The 21,180-nt window shown below is 38.9% G+C and overlaps 1 protein-coding gene across 1 annotated transcript in view; it reads right to left on the reverse strand.

Annotated features, from left to right (window-relative positions):
- The window catches only part of LOC136866245 (heme transporter FLVCR2), a 100,973-nt gene extending 97,093 nt beyond the window's left edge, over window positions 1–3,880 (reverse strand). The window contains exon 1 of the mRNA XM_067143041.2: window positions 3,477–3,880. Within this exon, the coding sequence (XP_066999142.2) occupies window positions 3,477–3,761 (285 nt within the window). The 5' untranslated portion in view covers window positions 3,762–3,880. The remainder of the gene's footprint in view (window positions 1–3,476) is intronic.
- Window positions 3,881–21,180: the final 17,300 nt, after the last annotated feature.

Raw genomic sequence — 21,180 nt, forward strand, 5'->3', positions numbered from 1 at the left:
ATATTGCGCCATCCCATCTCTGCGCCGCTATCATCCTGTGTAGCTATTTCTTGATGGATGCAGTAGTTTTGCATCTGTCTTTTGTCATAGGCCAGAGCAAAATGTGGTTTTCACTGAAGTCTCAGACCTCAGTCTCATTTTTGGCTGTGGCAGTATGTAAGCTACTGAGGTATGGACGGTGCTGAGTGATGACATTCAGAGCACAATTAGTGCGTCTGGATGTGCGTCATAGAGTCGTGTCTGAATCAGTAAGGAAAGCATGGACGAACTAGTTCACTCATTATCTTGGCTAGTAAGCCTCATTATGGTACCGCCATCGGTTTTTGTGGTTTCCTCATAAGGAAGGTGTCTATTGCTTCTAAACTGCGAAATCTGGCTTCAGGATAGAGTGTAAAATCGTAAATATCAGCTCCCGGTCACAACCCCCATATGATCGTATAGCAAACGTTTAAAGTACATGGTCTCCAAACGTTGCCACTGACTGTTTCTTGGGGAAGAGGCCTGCTGTAATTAGAGAGCCTCGGTCACAAGCAAAGAGTGGCCGAGGAGGATAGCAGGTCGCTCCCTGAAAAAAAGAAACAGAAAAAAAATAGCTACACTGTTTACTGACTTGTATATCCGGATGTGCTATTGTTGAAAGTAATACTACAGCCATACCAGTGAACCAATGACTGCTGTGGTAAGAGAAAGGTGTTTCTCTTCAAGTAGAAGTACAGTGTCAACAGAGAGGCTATGATTTGCTACAGCTAAGGAAAGAAGGGTTGATCTGACATAGAAATCGATAAGGTAAGCTAGTTGTGTTTTGGCACATTGCCTTTTATTGTTTATACTTCCATTTGTAAACCTATATTATCCATGTCCATATTTAAACCGTAACGTGATCTCCTATACGAAACTTCACGAGCTACCACTGCCTCTAGAATTAAATCCTGAGTCACCTATTGCCGCCTTGGTCCCTCTGGCCGAGACCATTATTCATAGGTACCTATGAAGCTAGCTCGTACGCAGAGCTACAGCCATAAAGTTAATTCCTAACTTAGTCTACAGTATATCGAATGTAACTGAAATAAGGTACGTCCATCTAATAGGTCGAATGGCCTTAGAAGGTTTGCATTATATTTCAATCTAAACAGAACTTATTTAAAGCTACTGATCTCTTCTTACACTGTCCGACATGGTATCGATCACACTGTCTTTTACATAACTCGCACTTGCAGTCTTCACTTAGTTTATGAAATCTTTTAATAATATAAATTTTGTGGTGAAAACCATGCATTTTTGCGACCAGTTCAAATGACATACCGTACTTTATTTCAATAACATCCTGTATAGCATTATGCCGAATATCCTCATGTTCGTACCAGCAGTCATTTTCACTACTCTCGTGTTTGTTCCCCCCCCCCCCCCCCAAACTTATGGGTAAGATATTCTGAGTGCACCTGTTCAGCAACGTCAGTCTGAAAGCAGGATAATTTCGTTGGTCACAGGGGCGTAGCCAAGAGTCTGGGGGGGGGGGGGGGTACCGGGGCTCAGAACATGATAATTTTTTCAAAAGGAAATAAACAGAAACTGATAATAAACAAGTGAAAGTCGACTCAGTGGATTTGCTCTTTAGAACTTTCACGGAGACATAGTTGTAAAACCAACAGATCTCTTGGATTTGTTTTCTAAGACGTCTCGAAAGTCGTATTTTAGATTATAATCTGAACATAACATTCGCTGTAAAACTGTTGACCTTGATCTATTGTTCTTGCTCTGTATTTTAATGCACAATTTTTGTAGTGTATCGGTATTGCAAATCGGAATATCAACATAATTCAATGTTATCAGTTTAGTTATTACAGCGCTTATGCGAGCGCGCACCACACACGCACAAGCACCTTAATTATGTTCTATCATCATATTGTAAGTAGAACCCCCCCCCCCCTCCCAATTGGTCGATCGTGGCTACGCTACTGGTTGGTTGTTACCGTGAACTCACTGCAATAACTCCGCACTCTGTTTCATTTACTACACTACCGTACCATCCTAGGTGAATACACCGCTTGAAATGATTTACCCTACCTGATATCCTATCCATTTAGATTTCTTCAAAATTGACGTTACTTTAGTCTTGGAAATGCTAATTTTCACCTTTCTTCAAGCTCCATGCACATTTACAGATTGTTTAAGTAGTAAAAAATGAACATTAATAATTATAGGCCTAGATGCAATTGTAATTGCAGAGAAAGGTGAGATAAAAATAAGTTCAAGAGTGTGAATGCAAAGTGGGCTATAGCCTATGAGTTGTTAAAAATCAGTGTTCAGTCAATTAAAAGTGTAGTTGTTCAACGTTTATTCCAAACCACAAACGATCTTAACAGTCGCCAGAGTGTCAAAGTTGTGTCCTACAGCAAAACATTAACGCGTACGAAGCAAACAACATGGTCATATGCCACCGACATCAGCCGGATTAAATCCAAATTTGGTAACAGGAAGCCAACAGCAGAAACAATATAAAATGAAATAGTTAAATCATGAGTACATTACGAAGCCTGCTAAGAACATTAACCGAACTTTGAAAATAACTCATTAGAGGGCTTATCTGCAGCCTAGTTAATTTTGTATTCTCCTCCTCTATTAACACAACGTCTCCAATGACGTTTCCCCTGCCTGCGATTTCAGTTTGATCTCTTCAAGTGACTGAAATCGTCATCCACTTAGGATGGTCTTCTGTTTAGGAAGTAGGAAAAGTCTGACGGGGTTAGGTCAGATAAATAGGGTGGATGGGGAATTACAATTGTCTTCGTGTTCATCAAAAATTCACGATTCAATAGCGATGCTTAAGCTGGTGTGTTGTCATGATGGAGGCTCAAGGAATTGTTTCTTCTGACACATTCTCTCAAATGTCTGAAGACTTCGAGATAAAACTAGCAAATCACCGTTTTACCCTTAAGAAGGAATGGTGCATTTAATGAAAGACAACACTTTCACGTTCGACCTGATTTGTTATGCTCTTTCCGGTCTCGGAGAATGTTTTCCACATCTCCGCAAACGCTGTCCCTAGTGTGAAGCAGAAGCTCGTAATACGTAGACTTCTCGACAATCGCAACACATGCTCAATGCACTCGCACAATAAAGTTGCTGAACGAGAACATTTTTTTTCTAGAAATGCCTGGCAAATGTCTAATTACTTTGGAAGGATTCTACTACATAGCGCCACTTATCGTAAACCGATAATACTTCGCATTTGAGCGATATTTTCAAAGTTCGGTTGAACAGACTTCGTATGTTGAAAGCTTCAAATGGACGTCTTATTAAGTCCATAGAGATGAACTCGATAATGCCACTCTACTGGAGATAACACAGGGATATGACACCGCAATGTCCCTAGGCACCTAAAGAGATGAAACAACAATCACAAGATATGTTAGGAATTCGTAAATTCGTATTACAAAACGTTCACACTATAAGTAGTGTAAAGGTGAAGAACTCACTATTTTGTTTACTAGGTACGAAGCTGGGAATACCAGAGGGCTGTAGACAAACATAAAAACGATGGCTGTCCAGTCAACAGCATAGCTGCTGACATTATAGAACTTGGTGACTACATTAGTAATACTGGCATACTCTAACCACTGCGAGGAGTTGCCCATCGAGTAGACCATAAATATGGCGAGCATCACCCATCTTCTCTTGTACACTTTGAGGAGTGGCTGTTCCTCGACGGTGGCTGGTGCTATGACCGGCACCTCGGTGTATCCCCCGCTAACAGCGGTCATCCTACAGGTCTTCAGGCACGTCCAGTATCACAAATGTCACAAACTAGGAAACTAGCAACTGTCCTTTTAGATCTGTACTCCATCCTGCAGTCCCTCTAATGTAATACACGCAAAAAAAAAAAAAAAAAAAAAAAGATGCACGCTACGAACTTCTCGCTATCTGAGAGCAAAGTGGAAGCAGAAGCGTATTCTTTTACAACGTTAGTAAATCAAGTTGTATTATACGGATATTCGACGGTGAATTACAATCTCTTGCCATAAATATGTCTGCTTTAAACTCACCTAACACACTTGACAGTCTGTAGGTACTCTTATCATAGGCACTGTTCTGTGACTTCTTTACATTTGAACGTTACGTCAACGTCTCCTGCACCACAAATTACAGAGGTGAGTGGGGATCAGTGCTTCACTGAAGTGCTTTACTTCATTCGTATGTTAAGATGACCTACAACACCACGTCGACTGGCACTTCAAAATATTTGTAGCTCCGCTGAAGATAAGAGCTATTCTCGTTTTGATTTCAGAGAGAGAAATTTGTCGAAATGATACCCCGTGCCGGGCGTGCAAGAAATCTTTTCAATGGAATGTTCCTTCATTTTTATTATTTTATACCCTTAAAATAACGCAGAGAAGATAATTCGACACCTTCAAAAAGTATACGAATTGAAATTTTCTTCGTCTTCAGAAACAGCGGAACAAACAGAAAATGTTTTTGTTAACTCCCTCTATATAAAATAACATGTCCTGACTGACTGACTGACTGATTCATCATCGCCGAGCATAAACTACTGAGCATAAAGACATTAAATTTTGAGGATACATTTATAATACAATGCAGGTGGTCACTAAGGGAGGATTTTTGGATATTCCGTCGCTAAGTAGGTGTAAAGGGGGGGGGGGGTTACTTTTTAAAATGAGTGTATACTATCTATATCTCAAAAACTTAACAGTTTAAAGAGGTGAAAATTGGTACTTGGACTCTTCTTTAAAAATAAGGGAACATGTACTTTTTGTTTTCAGAAAATCCTCTTAAGGGGTGTGAAAAAAGGTGTAAAAGGGGTTGAATACCTTTTATGATGAATACCTTTTTGTGATAGATGTGGAAATTGGTATTTGGAATATCCTTTAAAAATAAAGAAACAAGTATTTTTTTATTTTGGCAAGAGTGACAATGGGATACATTTTTAAAATGAGTATATCTGTGGTATATCCAAAAAACTTAACATGTTACAGGCGTGAAAATTGGTATTTGGAGTCTCCCATAAAAGTAAAGGAACAAGAATAATCTGTTTTCTGAAAATCCACTTGAGGGGAAGTGTTAAAGGGGGCGAATTTTAAAATGAGCATATCTATAGTATATCTCAAAAACTGAACATATTACAGACGTGAAAACTGGTATTTCTAATCTTTTAGAAATAAAGTAACACGTATTTCTTTTGTTTTCGACAAAATGAAAATGGGTTAAATTATTTTTATTAGGATGCTTGTATCTCCAAAACAGAAGATATTACAGACGTGACAATCGGTATTCGAAATCTACTTTAAAAATAAAGAAACATGTATTTTTTGTTTTCTGAAAAAGCACTTAAGTGGGGAAAGGGGGTAAAACGACTGGGAATGGGGTTGAATTATTTTTATTAAAATACTGGCATCTTCAAAATTGAAAATATTACAGACGTGGAAATCTCCTTTAAAACTAAAGAAACACGTATTTTTGTTTTTGGAAAAGTAATTTAGGCGGGTTGAAAAAGGACTGAAAAATGGGTTGAACACTTTTTATGAGGATACTTATATCTCAAAAACGGAAGATGTTAAAGGTATGACAATTTGTATTTGGAATCTTCTTTAAAAATGAACGCGTATTCTTTTGTTTTCGGAAAATCCACTAAAGGGGGTGTGGTGTGTGAAAAGATCTGAAGAAAGTTTTGAATTATTTTTATGAGGATACTTATGTATCAAATACTGAAGGTGTTACAGACGTGAAAATTGGTATTTGGAATCGTCTGTAAAAGTAAAGGAACACGCATAATTTGTTTCCTGAAAATCCACTTAACGGGAAGTGTTAAAGGTGGTGAATTTTTAAAGTGAGCATATCTACAGTATATCTAAAAAGCTTGCCACATATTCCAGACGTGAAAATTATTTTAAAAATAAATTAACGCGTATTTTTTGTTTCGGAAAAAACACTTAAGGGGTTTGGGGTTGTAAAAAGCACTGTAAAAGGGGTTGAATTCCTTTTATGAGGATAAGTATATCTCAAAAACTGAAAATGATACAGACGTGAAAATTCGTATTTGGAATCTTCTTCAAACATAAAGAAATGCGTATTATTTTGTTTTCGGAAAATCCAATTAAGGGGAGGGGGAAAATGAATTGAATTCTTTGTTTGAGGATACTTATATCTCGAAAATGAAGGGTGTTACGGACGAGAAAATTGGTATTTGGAATTTCCTTTAAAAAAGACACACGCATTTTGTGGCGGGGAAGAGGGGTTGGAATCAACTTAAGGGGGTATAAAAGAAGTTGAATTATTTTTATGAGGACACAAGTAGAAGTGGACTTGAAACAATCACCCCTAAGGAGGTTTTGACTGGAGGGTAAGGAATGATGACAAAAATATGCATTTATATGAAACCGTTTGAATTATGAAGTTAAAATTGCAAATGATATCCTAAGTGTTAAATAACAGAAGGTTTGAAACAAATTTAACAGCACATAGAGTTATATGGGGTTTAAGATTCGAAAACAAAAATATATTCATTCCTTCCCACAAAACGGTTTAACGTACGAAGACAAAATTACAATTCCAAATCCTAGGTGTGAAATAGGAAATATTTATAACGTTCCTACCCTAAAGTGTTAAATGAGGTTAGTTCTGTAAACGATATTATTCATCCCTCCAAAACCCTTTGACGTACAAAGTTGTAATTTTACGAGAAGGGTGTTCTTTTATGTCCTATGTGTAAAATATCGTATACTTCAAAATATCTCTCCGCTCTTAAGAACACAATATCCATTCTTCCGAAACCATTTCATGCACTAATTTTTTTAAAAATGAAGGTTGGTCTTCTATATCCTAGATTATAATAAATATTTAAATCATTCCCCCCTTAAAAATGTGTTTATTCTTCCATTACTGTTCGACGTACAAAATCAAAATTTCACAGGTTGGTCGCTTTAACATCCATTATTATAAATAAGATAGGGTTTTAAACATTCAAATTCTTCCGTAGGGGGTTCAAATGAGTGTTAGATCAGAAAATAAATAATCATTCCTCCAAAACCGTTTGACGTACGAACTGAGGGCGTATTTTACAAGCTTAACTGACAGTGGACTCTCCAAAATGTAAAACTTTGAATAATAATTTTAAGTTTATAGCCGTAGCGAAGCACGGGTACCTTGCTAGTGTATTAATGTATTAGTGTATCAATTCCAATATTTTAGAAACTCAATTTTAGGTCTCCCGTTGACTGGCAACTGTTTCCACGGGCGATTACATTTTGGATTGGTTAAATGTTCGTCCTGTCTTCTGGTACGCTCGCACTGTCCATCTGAGAAGTTATTCTAAGCTGAATTTTCTGCTACAGAGTGCAAATGGATTTTACAAACACTGCTTGTGTTTGAACTCTCGTTGTATGGAAAAGAAGAAAACCATTTCGGGTCCAAGGTAAGGTATACCTTAACAAGGTATTCGATTATTTAAATATTTTCCGAATATTCCTTCATAATTTTACTTCTGCAATGTCCGGTTCTTCGAATATAAAGTTCAGAAATAATTCCGTAGTTAAAGCAAAGCTATTGTATGGAGCAGAAATTTGGGAAGTAAGTGATGGAATTAGATGTAGTCATAAGTAAATTTGCCAAAATATCTATATGATTGCCAAGTTGTACTATAAATAGTGGAGTCAGGGGTGTAAGGAATGTGATTTGGGCCCGCCTACCAAAATAAAAATTCTGGCCCCTTCAAATAAGATTTCAAACCTACGAATATCTAACATAAATTTAATTACAGCAGGTAAGTATTATGCAATATATTGTCAATGTATATAAACAAAGGTATTATTCACTATGGTAAGACTATTAAAAATAAGTTTAATATGTTTTATTTGGCTGCCTCCGCGGTTTAACGGCTGAACTGCTGAACCATTCACCACTTAGTTGTTCGTACTACCGATCCTAAAGTCTCAGTTCTAATAATTTATTCGACTGCAACAAAATATACAAACAAAATTAAATCAAAAACTGTTCAAATGTAGTTTATAAAATAACAAACAGCAAAACTGATAGCCTTCGCGCAAAGAGAGCTCGTTCGAAACTGAACTGACTGAGTTTTACTACCATGGGCGCCCGCAGGATCTTTTCCAGCACATTAACAATTTTCTTGAATATAAAAACCAATATAACGTCAGCAACATTAAATTGTTTACAGAAATTTCCGGTTATAACAGATGCTAAAAATGACTGTCAGTAAGTTGAGTTTATGAAATACTCTGGTATGATATTCAACAATTGAACATCAACCTTTTTAGAATTCCAGGGCGGGCAAGCGCCCCCCCTTGCGGGCACCCATTTATTTCCTATTAGCATTATACACTGTTGTCTAATAAATGTGTGATAAAAGTTAAATGCTCAGCAAAATTTGTGCATAATACGATCTCAGAGGCTCTACACATCAAGAAAGTATCAGTTTTCATGATATTTGGTATCAATCTTCATTGCTGTAATTATTTTAAAATAATTTGGTGCAGCTCTCCTCTGAGGAACGTGTCACGGTGTTGCGAGAAACGACGAGGGCAACCACTGTTCAGAGCTGTGCCAAATGGCAATTTCTCTGTGTACCAATTGCAAAATAAACATTTAGACTGATTCTAAAAAACTGCCCGAACCATTTTCTTTGCAGAGGGACATTAGGCTAGATATATTATTATTATTATTATTATTATTATTATTATTATTATTATTATTATTATTATTATTATTATTATTATGCGAGGAGTCTACGGGGCCCTTTAAAGGCCCGGGTCCACCTGCACTGCAGACCCTGCGGGTCTTAACGTTACGGCCCTGAGTGGAGTGAGAATGATGTGCGAAGGGAATATTCAGGCAGATCTTGTGAAAAGAATACTTGAGTATTAGTTGAAGCTAAAGCAGTGGCAGGAGGTAGAATTATAGATATATCGTATCAGCACCAAGTTAAACATTGAAATGAGGGGTGGATGGAGGGAAGAAGCTGCCAAACGTCATAGGATTGGGGCACTACCGGGAAGAAATTTATCAATGGATGACAGGAGATTATATAAGAAGGCTGTCCAAAAAGTGGAAGACATAGAAAGATAAACAATAAGGGCAACATGTAACAGCTAGAGGATACTAGTAGAATTTTGTAAAATATGGCAATAAGGACTGAAATGATCACAAAAAGGAAAATGAGAGGGATAATTTGGTACTTGACGAGAGTATACAAGAATAAAGTCATAATAGAAAAAACGGAGATCAAAGCATTTTATGAAATACAGATATGGAAGTGGCACATCTGCTAAAAGACTAAAGAAACAAGAAAATGAGAAACGTATAGTTGGGAAAGAGACAGGTAAAACTGAAAAATAAACCTGAACTTTACACTCTTGTTAAGATATTAAATAGAGAACGGAAGAAACCAGAAAGAAAAGAACAATTATGTTATATTATAAGAGGAATACCCGTCTCCATGGCTAAATGGTTAGCGTGCGGGCCTCTGGTCAAAGGGGTCCCGGCAGGGTCGGGAATTTTAACCATAATTAGTTTATTTCCCTGGCACGGGGACTGGGTGTATGTGCCGTATTCATCATCATTTCATCCTCATCACGACGCGCAGGTCACCTACAGGCGTTAACTCAAAAGACCTGCACCAGGCCTCTCGGGTGGCCAAACGGAATTTCATTTCATAAGAGGAAAATGGGAAAAGAAATGTAAAGAAGGCGAAAACAAAATACATGTAGTTAATACCTAGTAAACCTGTACATGAGAAGGTTTAGTTTAGGTTAATTCTAGAAAAAAACACTTTTTAAAGATGATGACGATGCTTGTTGTTTCAATGGACATAACATCTAGGTCATCAGCCCACCTTTTAAGATACATCCAAGTAATATTTATGGGATAATATGTATTAGTAAGTTATATTGTACCGTGTGAGTTGGCCCGACTGTCGACAGCCCTGTAGTTGGAGCTGTACCTTAATGAAGGCATTGGCCACTTACTTCAAACTCCTAGCCCTTTCATGTCTCATCATCGCCATAAGATCTATCTGTGTCAATGCGAACTAAAGAAAATTGTGAAAAAATAAGTTATATTTTAATTATTTCTTGTAACGCTTTATCAATTGCAATATAGGTCTATCTGGTATTTCGTAGTACCTACTAACAAAAAAGAACTGCATGTAATACTTACGATTTAACTAAACGAATACTCTCCTAGTTGGCAGTCATCCGTGATTGGGAAAGAAGAGTGTCCTATTCATTCATCCATTTATTCATTCTCACCAGGAACGAAGAAGAAACTAGGTATCCCGTAGACAGATTACACAGGATAACGTCAAAGGCAGGTCTCCAGATATAATACGAGAAAACCCATAGGAATGTCAAAATGCACGAAAACTAGACTAGATACGGACTACGGGACCATCTGGCAGGTGCCAACCTTCAAATACTGCGGAGAAATCATTCAGTCATCAGGATTGGACAGTTGGACCAACATGGAAAGAGCCACCAAACTCCAGAAGGCATACACACTATCGTACAACAAAAGAGTGACATCACATAACGCGAAACAGAATCACTTCAAAACAGTTGTCCTGCCAGAAGCCCTATACGCATCGGGAGCCATAATCTTAGGAAGTTATTCTAGAAACGCAGAAATTGAAAAGTAAGAGCATAAAATTCTCAGTAAAAAATACAGGACGACGCAAGAAAATTGAATCTGGATCAAGAGGAGAACTGCAAACTTTTACAGTCTAACAGAAAGGTTTACTACTTTCGCTCGCAAGAGACATTTGAAATTCTATGGACACATCTACAGAATGGACAACAACAGATTCATCAAAGAGTTATTTAATATGTAAACTCACAAAATTCCAAGATAAATTGGATACAAGGAACACCTACAAGAAATGAACATCACAGAAGATATGGTAAGAAATCGCGGAGTCTTTAGAACAAAGCATAAATTTATAGATAAACCTAAGATAATTCCAATAATTTGTAGTCTAAGTTCCTGGCATACTTTGTATCTTGCACCTTCGTTTATTCATCGAGTAAAAGTCAATAATCAAATTCCTATATCCCAAAAATATTGCAGTTCAAGCCCCCGGCGTAGTTTTGACAAAAATTGTTGTAGACAACCTCTTATTTTTCAGCATTTAAGGACGCTTTTATTCTTCATCCCGCGTAGTAGGGAAAATAATAGTAACCCACCAGCGGTAAAAACCAATATAACCACATTTTCAGTACCAATATAACCACATTTTCAGTTGAGAATTGTAGTGTAGATACAGTATATTTAGACAGTACCGTATCTTGCCTGCTATATTCGTGTGTATCTGGTGTATGTATCTTTTGTGTGTATCTATTAGAGCATAGTACTAATAATAATCTGTCTAAGCATTTAGCTTTGTTGGTAATCTTTGAGTAGTTCTTGCAAATTTCAAACCTGCAATTTTCATTTCTGTTTTCTGCTTAGTAGTAACATACGGTATTGTAATTAGAATCCATCTGAAAGTAGTTTAAATTTATTGTAGTGTACTGTAAAGTAGTGTACGAGTAATATTTTATTAGAAATTAGCGTGCTTATTCTATTATTGTAAAATATTTGTGTATTATAGTAGAGGTATCCGTAGAAACTTTCTTACTAGAATTCTGTTGTTGTAATTAGGACAGGCTTAACTACAGTTTAGAACTGTGTAATTCTTGTGTATTCCTTTCGGTATTCAGTAATTAAGGGCAGTTTTTATCCTGTTAGGATGTTGTAGGATAAAAATAGAGTTCGACTAAGTAATATTGAAGTGTAGCAGTACAGTATATCAATTACCTTATTGTCGTGTGATCTCTGTGTACTATCCTAGACAATTTTCTTTCCTCACATTTGTTTGCACATAATAAGTTATTATATTTTTCTTTTTATTTTCATTTTTCCGTAAAGATTGGCTAAGGAGTGCAATTGTAGGAACTGTGGGTGTGGCGAGGCATTGAGTGTGAGGGAGGAGTTGGAAAGTTTGAGGGAATTAATTAGGATTCTCTCAGAAGACAGGAAGGAAGGTAGGCCTCCCTCAAACAATGTACAGGATACAGTAGGTGTAAAAGAGGGATGGGAAGGAAAGGAGGAAATGTAGAAGACAGGTGGTCTAATGTTCTAAGGGGAAAGAGTTTGCAGGCTAAGGGCTCTATTCAGGATCAGAATTCTCGATATGTGTCTGGGAGTAATCGGTACGAGTCACTGCAGGTAGAACAACAGAGGGAAGATATGCTAGGGGCCGATGACCTAGATGTTAGGCCCCTTTAAACAAGAATCATTATCATCCGCATCAATATACGTTAGTTAGTTAGTTAGTTAGTTAGTTAGTTATGCACACTGATATTTTTTTCTAGTGGCTTTACGTCGCACCGACACAGATATGTCTTATGGCGACGATGGCATAGGAAAGGCCTAGGAGTGGGAAGGAAGCGGCCGTGGCCTTAATTAAGGTACAGCCGCAGCATTTGCCTGGTGTGAAAATGGGAAATAATACTGATATTTAAACGTCACAGTGCCGTTTAAGTCCTTTTCTTAGATGCATGGTATAACTTTAACCATTTACTGCTTTACGGGCTGCTTTAGCCCGTTCGACATTATATTTACGTCTGTTTCGTCTTGTGACTTCTCCATTCCGGAAGGTCCTATTATTTTGAAACTTATTGCGAGGTCATTACGTATTGCTACGATGTCTCGCGTGACGTTTTGGATGGTATTCACACATAAATGATCTTTTATTCGTATTTCCCTGTTAAAATTCGCACATATATATTCTACCACTATGTCTTTATTAGAATGTTAACTATAAGTCGTACTTTTTTATTAGTAGAAATTCGTGACTAATTCACGAAAACTTAGTTTGTTTACCATAGCTACGCCTACTGCCATACAGTACTTAAACCTGCACCTCACTCTTGCGTATGGACTACAGCCAGCTCAAGCCGTCCCTTGGTTGTGCCCTATACTTGAGGACACTGAGCAACGCTCAGCTGCTTAGGGCATTTTAACCAGCCATCGATTGTCCATCAGCCAGACGAATGTTTAAGGACACCGCATCTGCGGTCCAGTCTTCGACGCTCGAACTCGGACCTCTGCAACTTCGTGTAAAATTGTACATCAAAATGTAAACAAATTGTTACTGGTGCTCTTCTGCTTCTGAGAAGTTAAGAATTGTTAAAAAAGGCAGTTATCACTGGAACTTTTAGAGGCTTTCTTTAACTTCAGTTTACTCCAGTGTACATACATACAGTACATTATCATTGTTTGTAGACTGTTATGCCTTTCAGCGTTCAGTCTGCAAGCCTCTGTGAATTTACTAAACGTCACCACAGTCCTCTATTTGCAACTAGTGCTGTGGCCTCATTTAGATCTATACCTCTTATCTTTAAATCGTTAGAAACTGAGTCTAACCATCGTCATCTTGGTCTCCCTCTACTTCTCTTACCCTCCATATAGGTAACCTATCCTCCTCCATTCACCTCACATGACTCTACCACCGAAGATAGTTTATGCCTACAGCTTCATCCATCGAGTTCATTCCTAAATTAGCTTTTATCTCCTCATTCCAAGTACCCTCCTGCCATTTTCCCACCTGTTGTACCAGCAATCATTCTCGCTACTTTCATGTCTGTTACTTCTAACTTATGAATAAGATATCCTGAGTCCACACAGCTTTCGCTCCCGTAAAGCAAAGTTGGTCTGCAAACAGACTGGTGTAAAGATAGTTTCGTCTGGGAGCTAACTTCCTTCTTACAAAATACTGTTGATCGCAACTGCGAGCTCACTGCATTAGCTTTATTACACCTTGATTCAATCTCACTTAATATATTACCATCCTGGGAGAACACACAACCTAAAAACTTGAAATTAACGATCTGTTCTAGCTTTGTATCACCAATCTGACATTCAATTCTGTTGAATTTCTTACAGACTAACATCAATTTAGTCTTCGAAGGGCTAATTTTCATACCATATTCATTGCACCTATTTTCAAGTTCCAAGATATTAAACTGCAGGCTTTCCGCACAATCTGCCATTAAGACCAAGTCGTCAGCATAGGCCAAACTGCTTACTACATTTCCACCTAACTGAATACCTCCCTGCCATTTTATACCTTTCAGCAGATGATCCATGTAAACTACGAACAGCAAAGGTGAAAGACTACATCCTTGTCCAACTCCTGTAAGTACCCTGAACCAAGAACGCATTCTACCATCAATTCTCACTGAAGCCCAATCGTCAACATAAATGCCTTTGATTCATTTTAATAATCTACCTTTAATTCCATAGTACCCCAGTATAGCGAACATCTTTTCCCTCGGTACCCTGTCATATGTTTTCTCTAGATCTACGAAACATAAACACAACTGTCTATTCCTCTCGTAACATTTTTCAGTTACCTGTGCGCATACTGAAAATCTGATCCTGACAGCCCCTCTGTGGTCTTAAACCACACTGGTTTTTATCCAACTTCTTCTCAACTACTGCTCCCTTCCAAGATGCCAGTGAATACTTTGCCTGGTATGCTAATCAATTAGATACCTCGATAGTTGTTGCAATCCTTCCTGTTCACTTGCTTATAGATAGGTGCAATTACTGCTTTTGTCCAATCTGAAGGTACCTTACCAACACTCCATGCTAATCTTACTACTCTGTGAAGCCATTTCATTCCTCCATTCCCACTATACTTCACCATTTCAGGTCTAATTTCATCTATTCCTGCTGCTTTATGGCAATGGAGTTTATTTACCATCCTTTCCACTTCCTCAAGCATAATTTCACCAACATCATTTTCCTCCTCCCCATGAGCTTGGGTGTTCGCAATACTACCAGGATGATTTCCTTTTACATTGAGAAGATGTTCAAAACATTCCCTCCACCTCTTCAGTGATTCCCTGGGATCTATTATGAGTTCACCTGAATTACCCAAAACACTGTTCATTTCCTTTTTCCCTCCCTTCCTAAGATTCTTTATTACTGTTCAGAAAAGTTTCCCTGCTGCTTGACCTAGCCTTTCCAGGTTGTTACCAAAATCTCCCATGACTTCTTTTTGGATTCAACAACTATTTGTTTCGCTCTGTTTCTTTCATCTACGTACAAGTCCTTGTCTGCCTCGGCCCTTGTTTGGAGCCATTTCTGATAAGCCTTCTTTTTACGTTTACAAGCTGCTCTCACTTCATCATTCCACCAAGATGTTCGCCTTTTGCCATCTTTACACACAGCTGTTCCTAGGCATTCCCTTGCTGTTTCTACTACAGGATCCCTGTATGCCACCAATTCTCTTTCTACATCCTGAACCTGCTTACTGTCTACTGTTCGAAACTTCTCACTAATCATATCCATGTACTTCTGTCTAATTTCCTCGTCCTGGAGATTTTCTACCCTTATTCGTTTGCAGACAGATTTCACTTTCTCTACCCTAGGCCTAGAGATACTTAGTTCACTACAGATCAGATAGTGGTCTGTATCATCAAAAAATCCCCGGAAAACTCGTACATTCGTAACAGATTTCCTGAATTCAAAGTCGGTTAAGATATAGTCTATTATGGATCTGGTACCCCTAGCCTCCCATTTGTAGCGGTGAATAGCCTTATGCTTGAAGAAGTTATTCGTAACTGCTAAACCCATACTAGCACAGAAGTCCAGCAATCGCTTCCCATTCCCATTAGCTTCCATATCTTCCCCACATTTACCAATCACCCTTTCGTATCCTTCTGTTCTATTTCCAACTCTCGCATTGAAATCGCCCATTAGCACTATCTGTCCTTGCTGTTGACCCTGACCACGATGTCACTCAATGCTTCATAGAACATGTCAACTTCATCCTCATCTGCATCCTCACATGGTGAATATACTGAGACAATCATTCTCGTCCTAATTCCTCCAACTGCCAAATCCACCCACATCATTCGCTCATTTACGTGCCTAACAGAAACTATATTGCGTGCAATGGTATTCAACAGCCCTACCCACACCCTGCCCTTCCATTTTTAACACCCGTCAAGTACACTTTATAATCTCCTATCTCCTCCTCGTTATCTCCCCTTACCCGAATATCACTTACTCCTAGCACACCCAGATGCATCCTCTTTGTTGACTCAGCCAGTTCTACATTCTTTCTTCCATAAGCCCCATTAATAATGATAGCTCCCCATCGAATTCCATTTCGTTCGCCAAGTTGTTTCCAAGAAGTCCCTCGCCTGTCAAATGGGAGTGGGACTCCATTACTCCCATAGGTCCGAGGCTTGCTTAAAATGTTCTGAGCTCGGTAAATTCATGAAGCAGGATACTACCGTACTTACACATAGTCCAAGTGAGGATCTCTCCTCTAATGGGTTATGGTCCTGTTTTTAAAACCATCTATCTACAGCAACTTTCTCCACAAACAGTTAATCTAAGCCTGTTTGGCTTAACTTTCCGCGTCAACTTGTTTTCCTAAATTTCGTCAATTAGTGAACTGTGCTTCCTAGCTCGCTCAACTTAAGATATGGTGGACGATTCTTTGCCATTTCACAGTGTTCAAAATTAGTAATAAGGTACTTTACCTCTTTTTGAAGTTAAATTTTTCTTTTGGGAAATAACATTTGTATAAGTTTTCACGACCTCATAGCAATTGAGGCTTTCACGGCCGGCGTTACAAATCATGTCAGTGGTTTGCGGGCTTGTAGGCCGTGGTCCAGGAGGCTTTGATAATGCCGAACGGAGTCTTCGGTGAAACGTCGGGATCACATGCACTTGAACCACGGCCTACAAGCACGGAAAACACTGACATGATTTCACGACCTTCTTTGTTATTACCATCGTAAACAATCTAATGTTACTACGAAGGTATTTAACTTTTTTTGCCAACTCTTCTGTTTTTTAAACATCATTGTACCAATCATTCAGTTTTCCTTTGCAATGTATCATGTTCTCCCCACCCCGTTTTTTCTTCGAGTATTTTCTTCTTTGAAGCATTTAAAGCAAATACAATTCTCAGTTTTATCCAATTGTTAAATTATCATTCATTCTTATTGTGAAATTATGATACCTGTTGTTACTAAATGTTTTAATTGTATGTAATAATTACATACATTATTGTATTCTTCATCCCATGATATTCAATCACATGGTATTTACATACCTTTTTATTTTTTTCCATTTTTCTAAGTGGTCCTACTAACCTGCTCGACTACCTGGTTTTCTATAACAGACAGGTTACTGAAAGGGTTGTGGAAACAGGAGAGACAAAGGATACCTTGATAAGTGTTTAAAAATGGTCCTAGGTGGTCCTATTAACCTGCTCGACTACCTAGTTTTCTATAACAGACAGGTTACTGAAAGGGTTGTAAAAACAGGAGAGACAAAGGATACCTTGATAAGTGTTTAAAAATGGTCCTAAGTGGTCCTATTAACCTGCTCGACTACCTAGTTTTCCATAACAGACAGGTTACTGAAAGGGTTGTAGAAACAGGAGAGACAAAGGATACCTTGATAAGTGTTTAAAAATGGTCCTAAGTGGTCCTATTAACCTGCTCGACTACCTAGTTTTCTATAACAGACAGGTTACTGAAAGGGTTGTAGAAACAGGAGAGACAAAGGATACCTTGATAAGTGTTTAAAAATGGTCCTAAGTGGTCCTATTAACCTGCTCGACTACCTGGTTTTCTATAACAGACAGGTTACTGAAAGGGTTGTGGAAACAGGAGAGACAAAGGATACCTTGATAAGTGTTTAAAAATGGCTTGATTTTACTATCTTGATTATTTTCAAATTCACCTTGCGATGGTACTTCTCCTCCGGCTGCGAAGAATTGGGCGCTGCCTCTCTCTAATATATTTTGAACACATAAAGTTATAACGTGCATCACAACATTAGCATTTGCTCGCACTACACCACGTGGAACCATGTTGCCAACTACACTACTTTAAAGCCGCACCAATGAGAACCAAGTGAGAACTGTGAAAACAGGCACTGGCACTATAAAAACTGGCGCCATAAAATGGCATATTTATGCACAAGTAAACTTTAATTACTCGAACTACTTGTTTCATTTATAGATGACAATGGTGAATACGCTATACGTATTAAACCGACTTCACTACCATATTACGTTGTTCGAGCGCTTTCAACCGCTTCCTTTGAGACTACCTTCAGCAGCTGACTCCCAGGACAGAAACATTTGATGTTTTGTGTACAGTAACAACATAGGATTACAAAGAAACATTTTTATTATGTGATTGTATTGTGCACGTAATTTGGACTGCATCAGTTCTTCCAGTAATTAAGGCCACGGCCGCTTGCTTCCCATACGTAGGCCTTTTCTATCCCATCGTCGCCATAAGACCTATCTGTGTCGGTGCGACGTAAAGCAAATAGCGAAAAAAAAAAAAAGAAAGTTCTTTGAGTGTTCGTGCGTCGAGATAAAGATTTTCTCATTCTATTTTTGTCTCTTCTTACATTTTAATTGTTTCCATTTTTTCTGATGTTTTCTTATTTTTACTTGTATTTCCTTTTATTTTCTATTTAAGGACGTCACACACACCCAGGCCGCGAACCAGTGGAAATAACACGGCCGGGCGCGCTAACCATTTAGCCATGGAGTCGGACTAGATGATACTACCAGCTGTGTCCATTTGCAGACATATGACGGAGTTAAGTGGCACCAGGAGAAGCAGGCCACATCTCAGTTAACAATAGCCATTCAGCATAATTTTATTGTCGACCATAAGAATCTAGAAAGGCCTGCTTAACCTCTACTTTCTCCTGTCGTGTATGCTATCGGCCTCCCTCAGTTAAATGTTGATTTCTTCCAGTTCGACGATATTAGGACATCTCTGACCTATGGAATCTACCATGTCTCTTCCCTTCCATGATTTTTCTCCCTTTATTCTTCGAGTGACCGTCCCTTTCTTTTTTCGGTCTGTAAATGCAGAGTGGATCTCGGCACTCAAGTGGCTACGGCTCTACCTTTGCTCTACGCCTCTGCATTCAGGAGACGGGACAGGGCTGGACCTCACGGCTGGCCCCAACTGTCGGCTGTCCTGAGAATAGTTTTCCCGTGGTTTTCCATTCTCCAGCACTAAGGCGAATGCCGGTACAGCTCCTAGTATAGGCCACGGCCGCCAATGCCCTCACCTTCTCCGAACATCTCCTTCACCGTAACAAATCTCCCGGCCTGAGAGACGGCGTCACCGTAGGCCCGCCTCCCCCTTCAGGAGAGGAATGAAAACATCCCTAATATCTTCATAATCAGTAATGACTGATATTACCCTATAAAAACAGTCATGAGATCAACTGCCAAACTCTTTGCTATGATGTCTGAACAATATTTTCATGAAAGCGATAAAAAACACTCTTGTCCTCATTCCGGGGTAGTGCAGTTCGCTTTAGGCACATCCCCAATAAAGGTGAGCTGCATGTACCATTTCAACCTCATACCAGCCCTCCTGCCATTCTTAATTTTCTGGTAGTACCGGGAATCGAACCCGGGCCTCCGAGGACGGCAGCTAATAACACTAACCGTTACGCTACGGAGGCTGTTTATCGTTGATGATTTTCAGAACAAAAGTCTAAATTTGTTGATATCTCCGTTAACATTGCTCCCACGGCAAAATATTCTAGCAAACATGAAAGCTCAGAAATTGTATTTCTACTACTGCCCGCACACTTTATCTTGATGCATTTGTGTACGGGGTGAGGAGTAAGGAGGGAGCTGTCCCGGTATCGATAGTGCTGCCTGGTGCTGCCAACTGAATGAAAATGTAATCTGAATTGAATCGAGAAGATGATCGATCGATATGAAATTTCTAAACCGTTATCATCTTAAGCCAACAACTATGTCACATACACATTATATAACATTATAAAACATATCTCTCGATGCGAATCTTGTTCCTAGCATGAATTCTATACTTTGACTTTGATGTGTAAACAACAACAGTACCAGTACGTAAAGTTTACGCCAGATGTCGCACAACGATGCTTAAGCGATTCATAGTTTGTGTTTCATAGGTTGCCAGTATGAATCTCGAAGATCGCCGAGGTCGACCGATTCAGCACTAGGATGTAAATGCACCAAGATAAAGTGTGCGGATAGTACTTTTATTTTGTACAGCTTTTCGTTACCGGTACAGCTAATAACAATAATGAAAATAGATTTCCTGTTTTGGCATCCTTAATATTGATACGCAACTGTACACTGAGCAAATAATGCACAATAGTGCGCAGTACGGTTATCCTTGAACTTAAATATTGAGTTTCGAGAAATTTGTTCAGCCGTTTTCCACTGATGTAACAAACAAACAAACAGAGAGACGTTGAAAAATCAAACCTCATGGCTCAAGAGCTCCCAAGAGCCATAACAAGCGATCGCTGTTCAGTCCGAAGGCCTGCAGATTATGAGGTGTCGTGTGGTTGGCACGACGAATCTCCTCGGCCATTATTCTTGGGTTTCTAGATAGGGAGAGAAGTTGAACGGAACCTAATTTCAACTTTTGTATACTTCTTCTTCTTCTTCCTGGTCTTTGTTCCAGTTACCTGGGGTCGGCACTTTGTGTTATAGATTTAGCCCAGTTTTGCAACCTGATGCCCTTCCTGGCGCCAACCATATGTGAGGGATATATTCACTATTGTATGTTCTGTGGTGATTTGTAGTGTGATCTATTGTATGTATATGAAGATGTGTTTGGACGAACACGAACGACCAGCCCCCGAACTACAGGAATCAACCAGACGCGGTTAAAATTACTGACCTGGCCGGAAATCGAACGTCGAGCCCTCTGAACTGAAGGTCACTACGCTGATGATTCAGCCATGGATAAAAGCTTTGTATCATTAACTATTTAAAATTTAAATTATATCCTGAACAACGTGAAATATTTTCCGTGGTTAGAAGTAGCAGTTTTTTTTCTAGTTGCTTTACGTCGCACCGACACAGATAGGTCTTATGGCGACGGTGGGACAGGAAAGGGCTAAGAGTGGGAAGGAAGCGGCCGTGGCCTTAATTAAGGTACAGCCCCAGCATTTGCCTGATGTGGAAATGGGAAACCACGGACAACCATTTTCAGGGCTGCCGACAGTGGGGTTCGAACCTACTATCTCCCGAATACCGGATACTGGCCGCACTTAAGCGACTCCAGCTATCGAGGTCGGTACCAATTTTTTATTGATCTCAGT

This window comes from Anabrus simplex, chromosome 3 (assembly GCF_040414725.1).
Source record: "Anabrus simplex isolate iqAnaSimp1 chromosome 3, ASM4041472v1, whole genome shotgun sequence".
Lineage (NCBI taxonomy): Eukaryota > Metazoa > Arthropoda > Insecta > Orthoptera > Tettigoniidae > Anabrus > Anabrus simplex.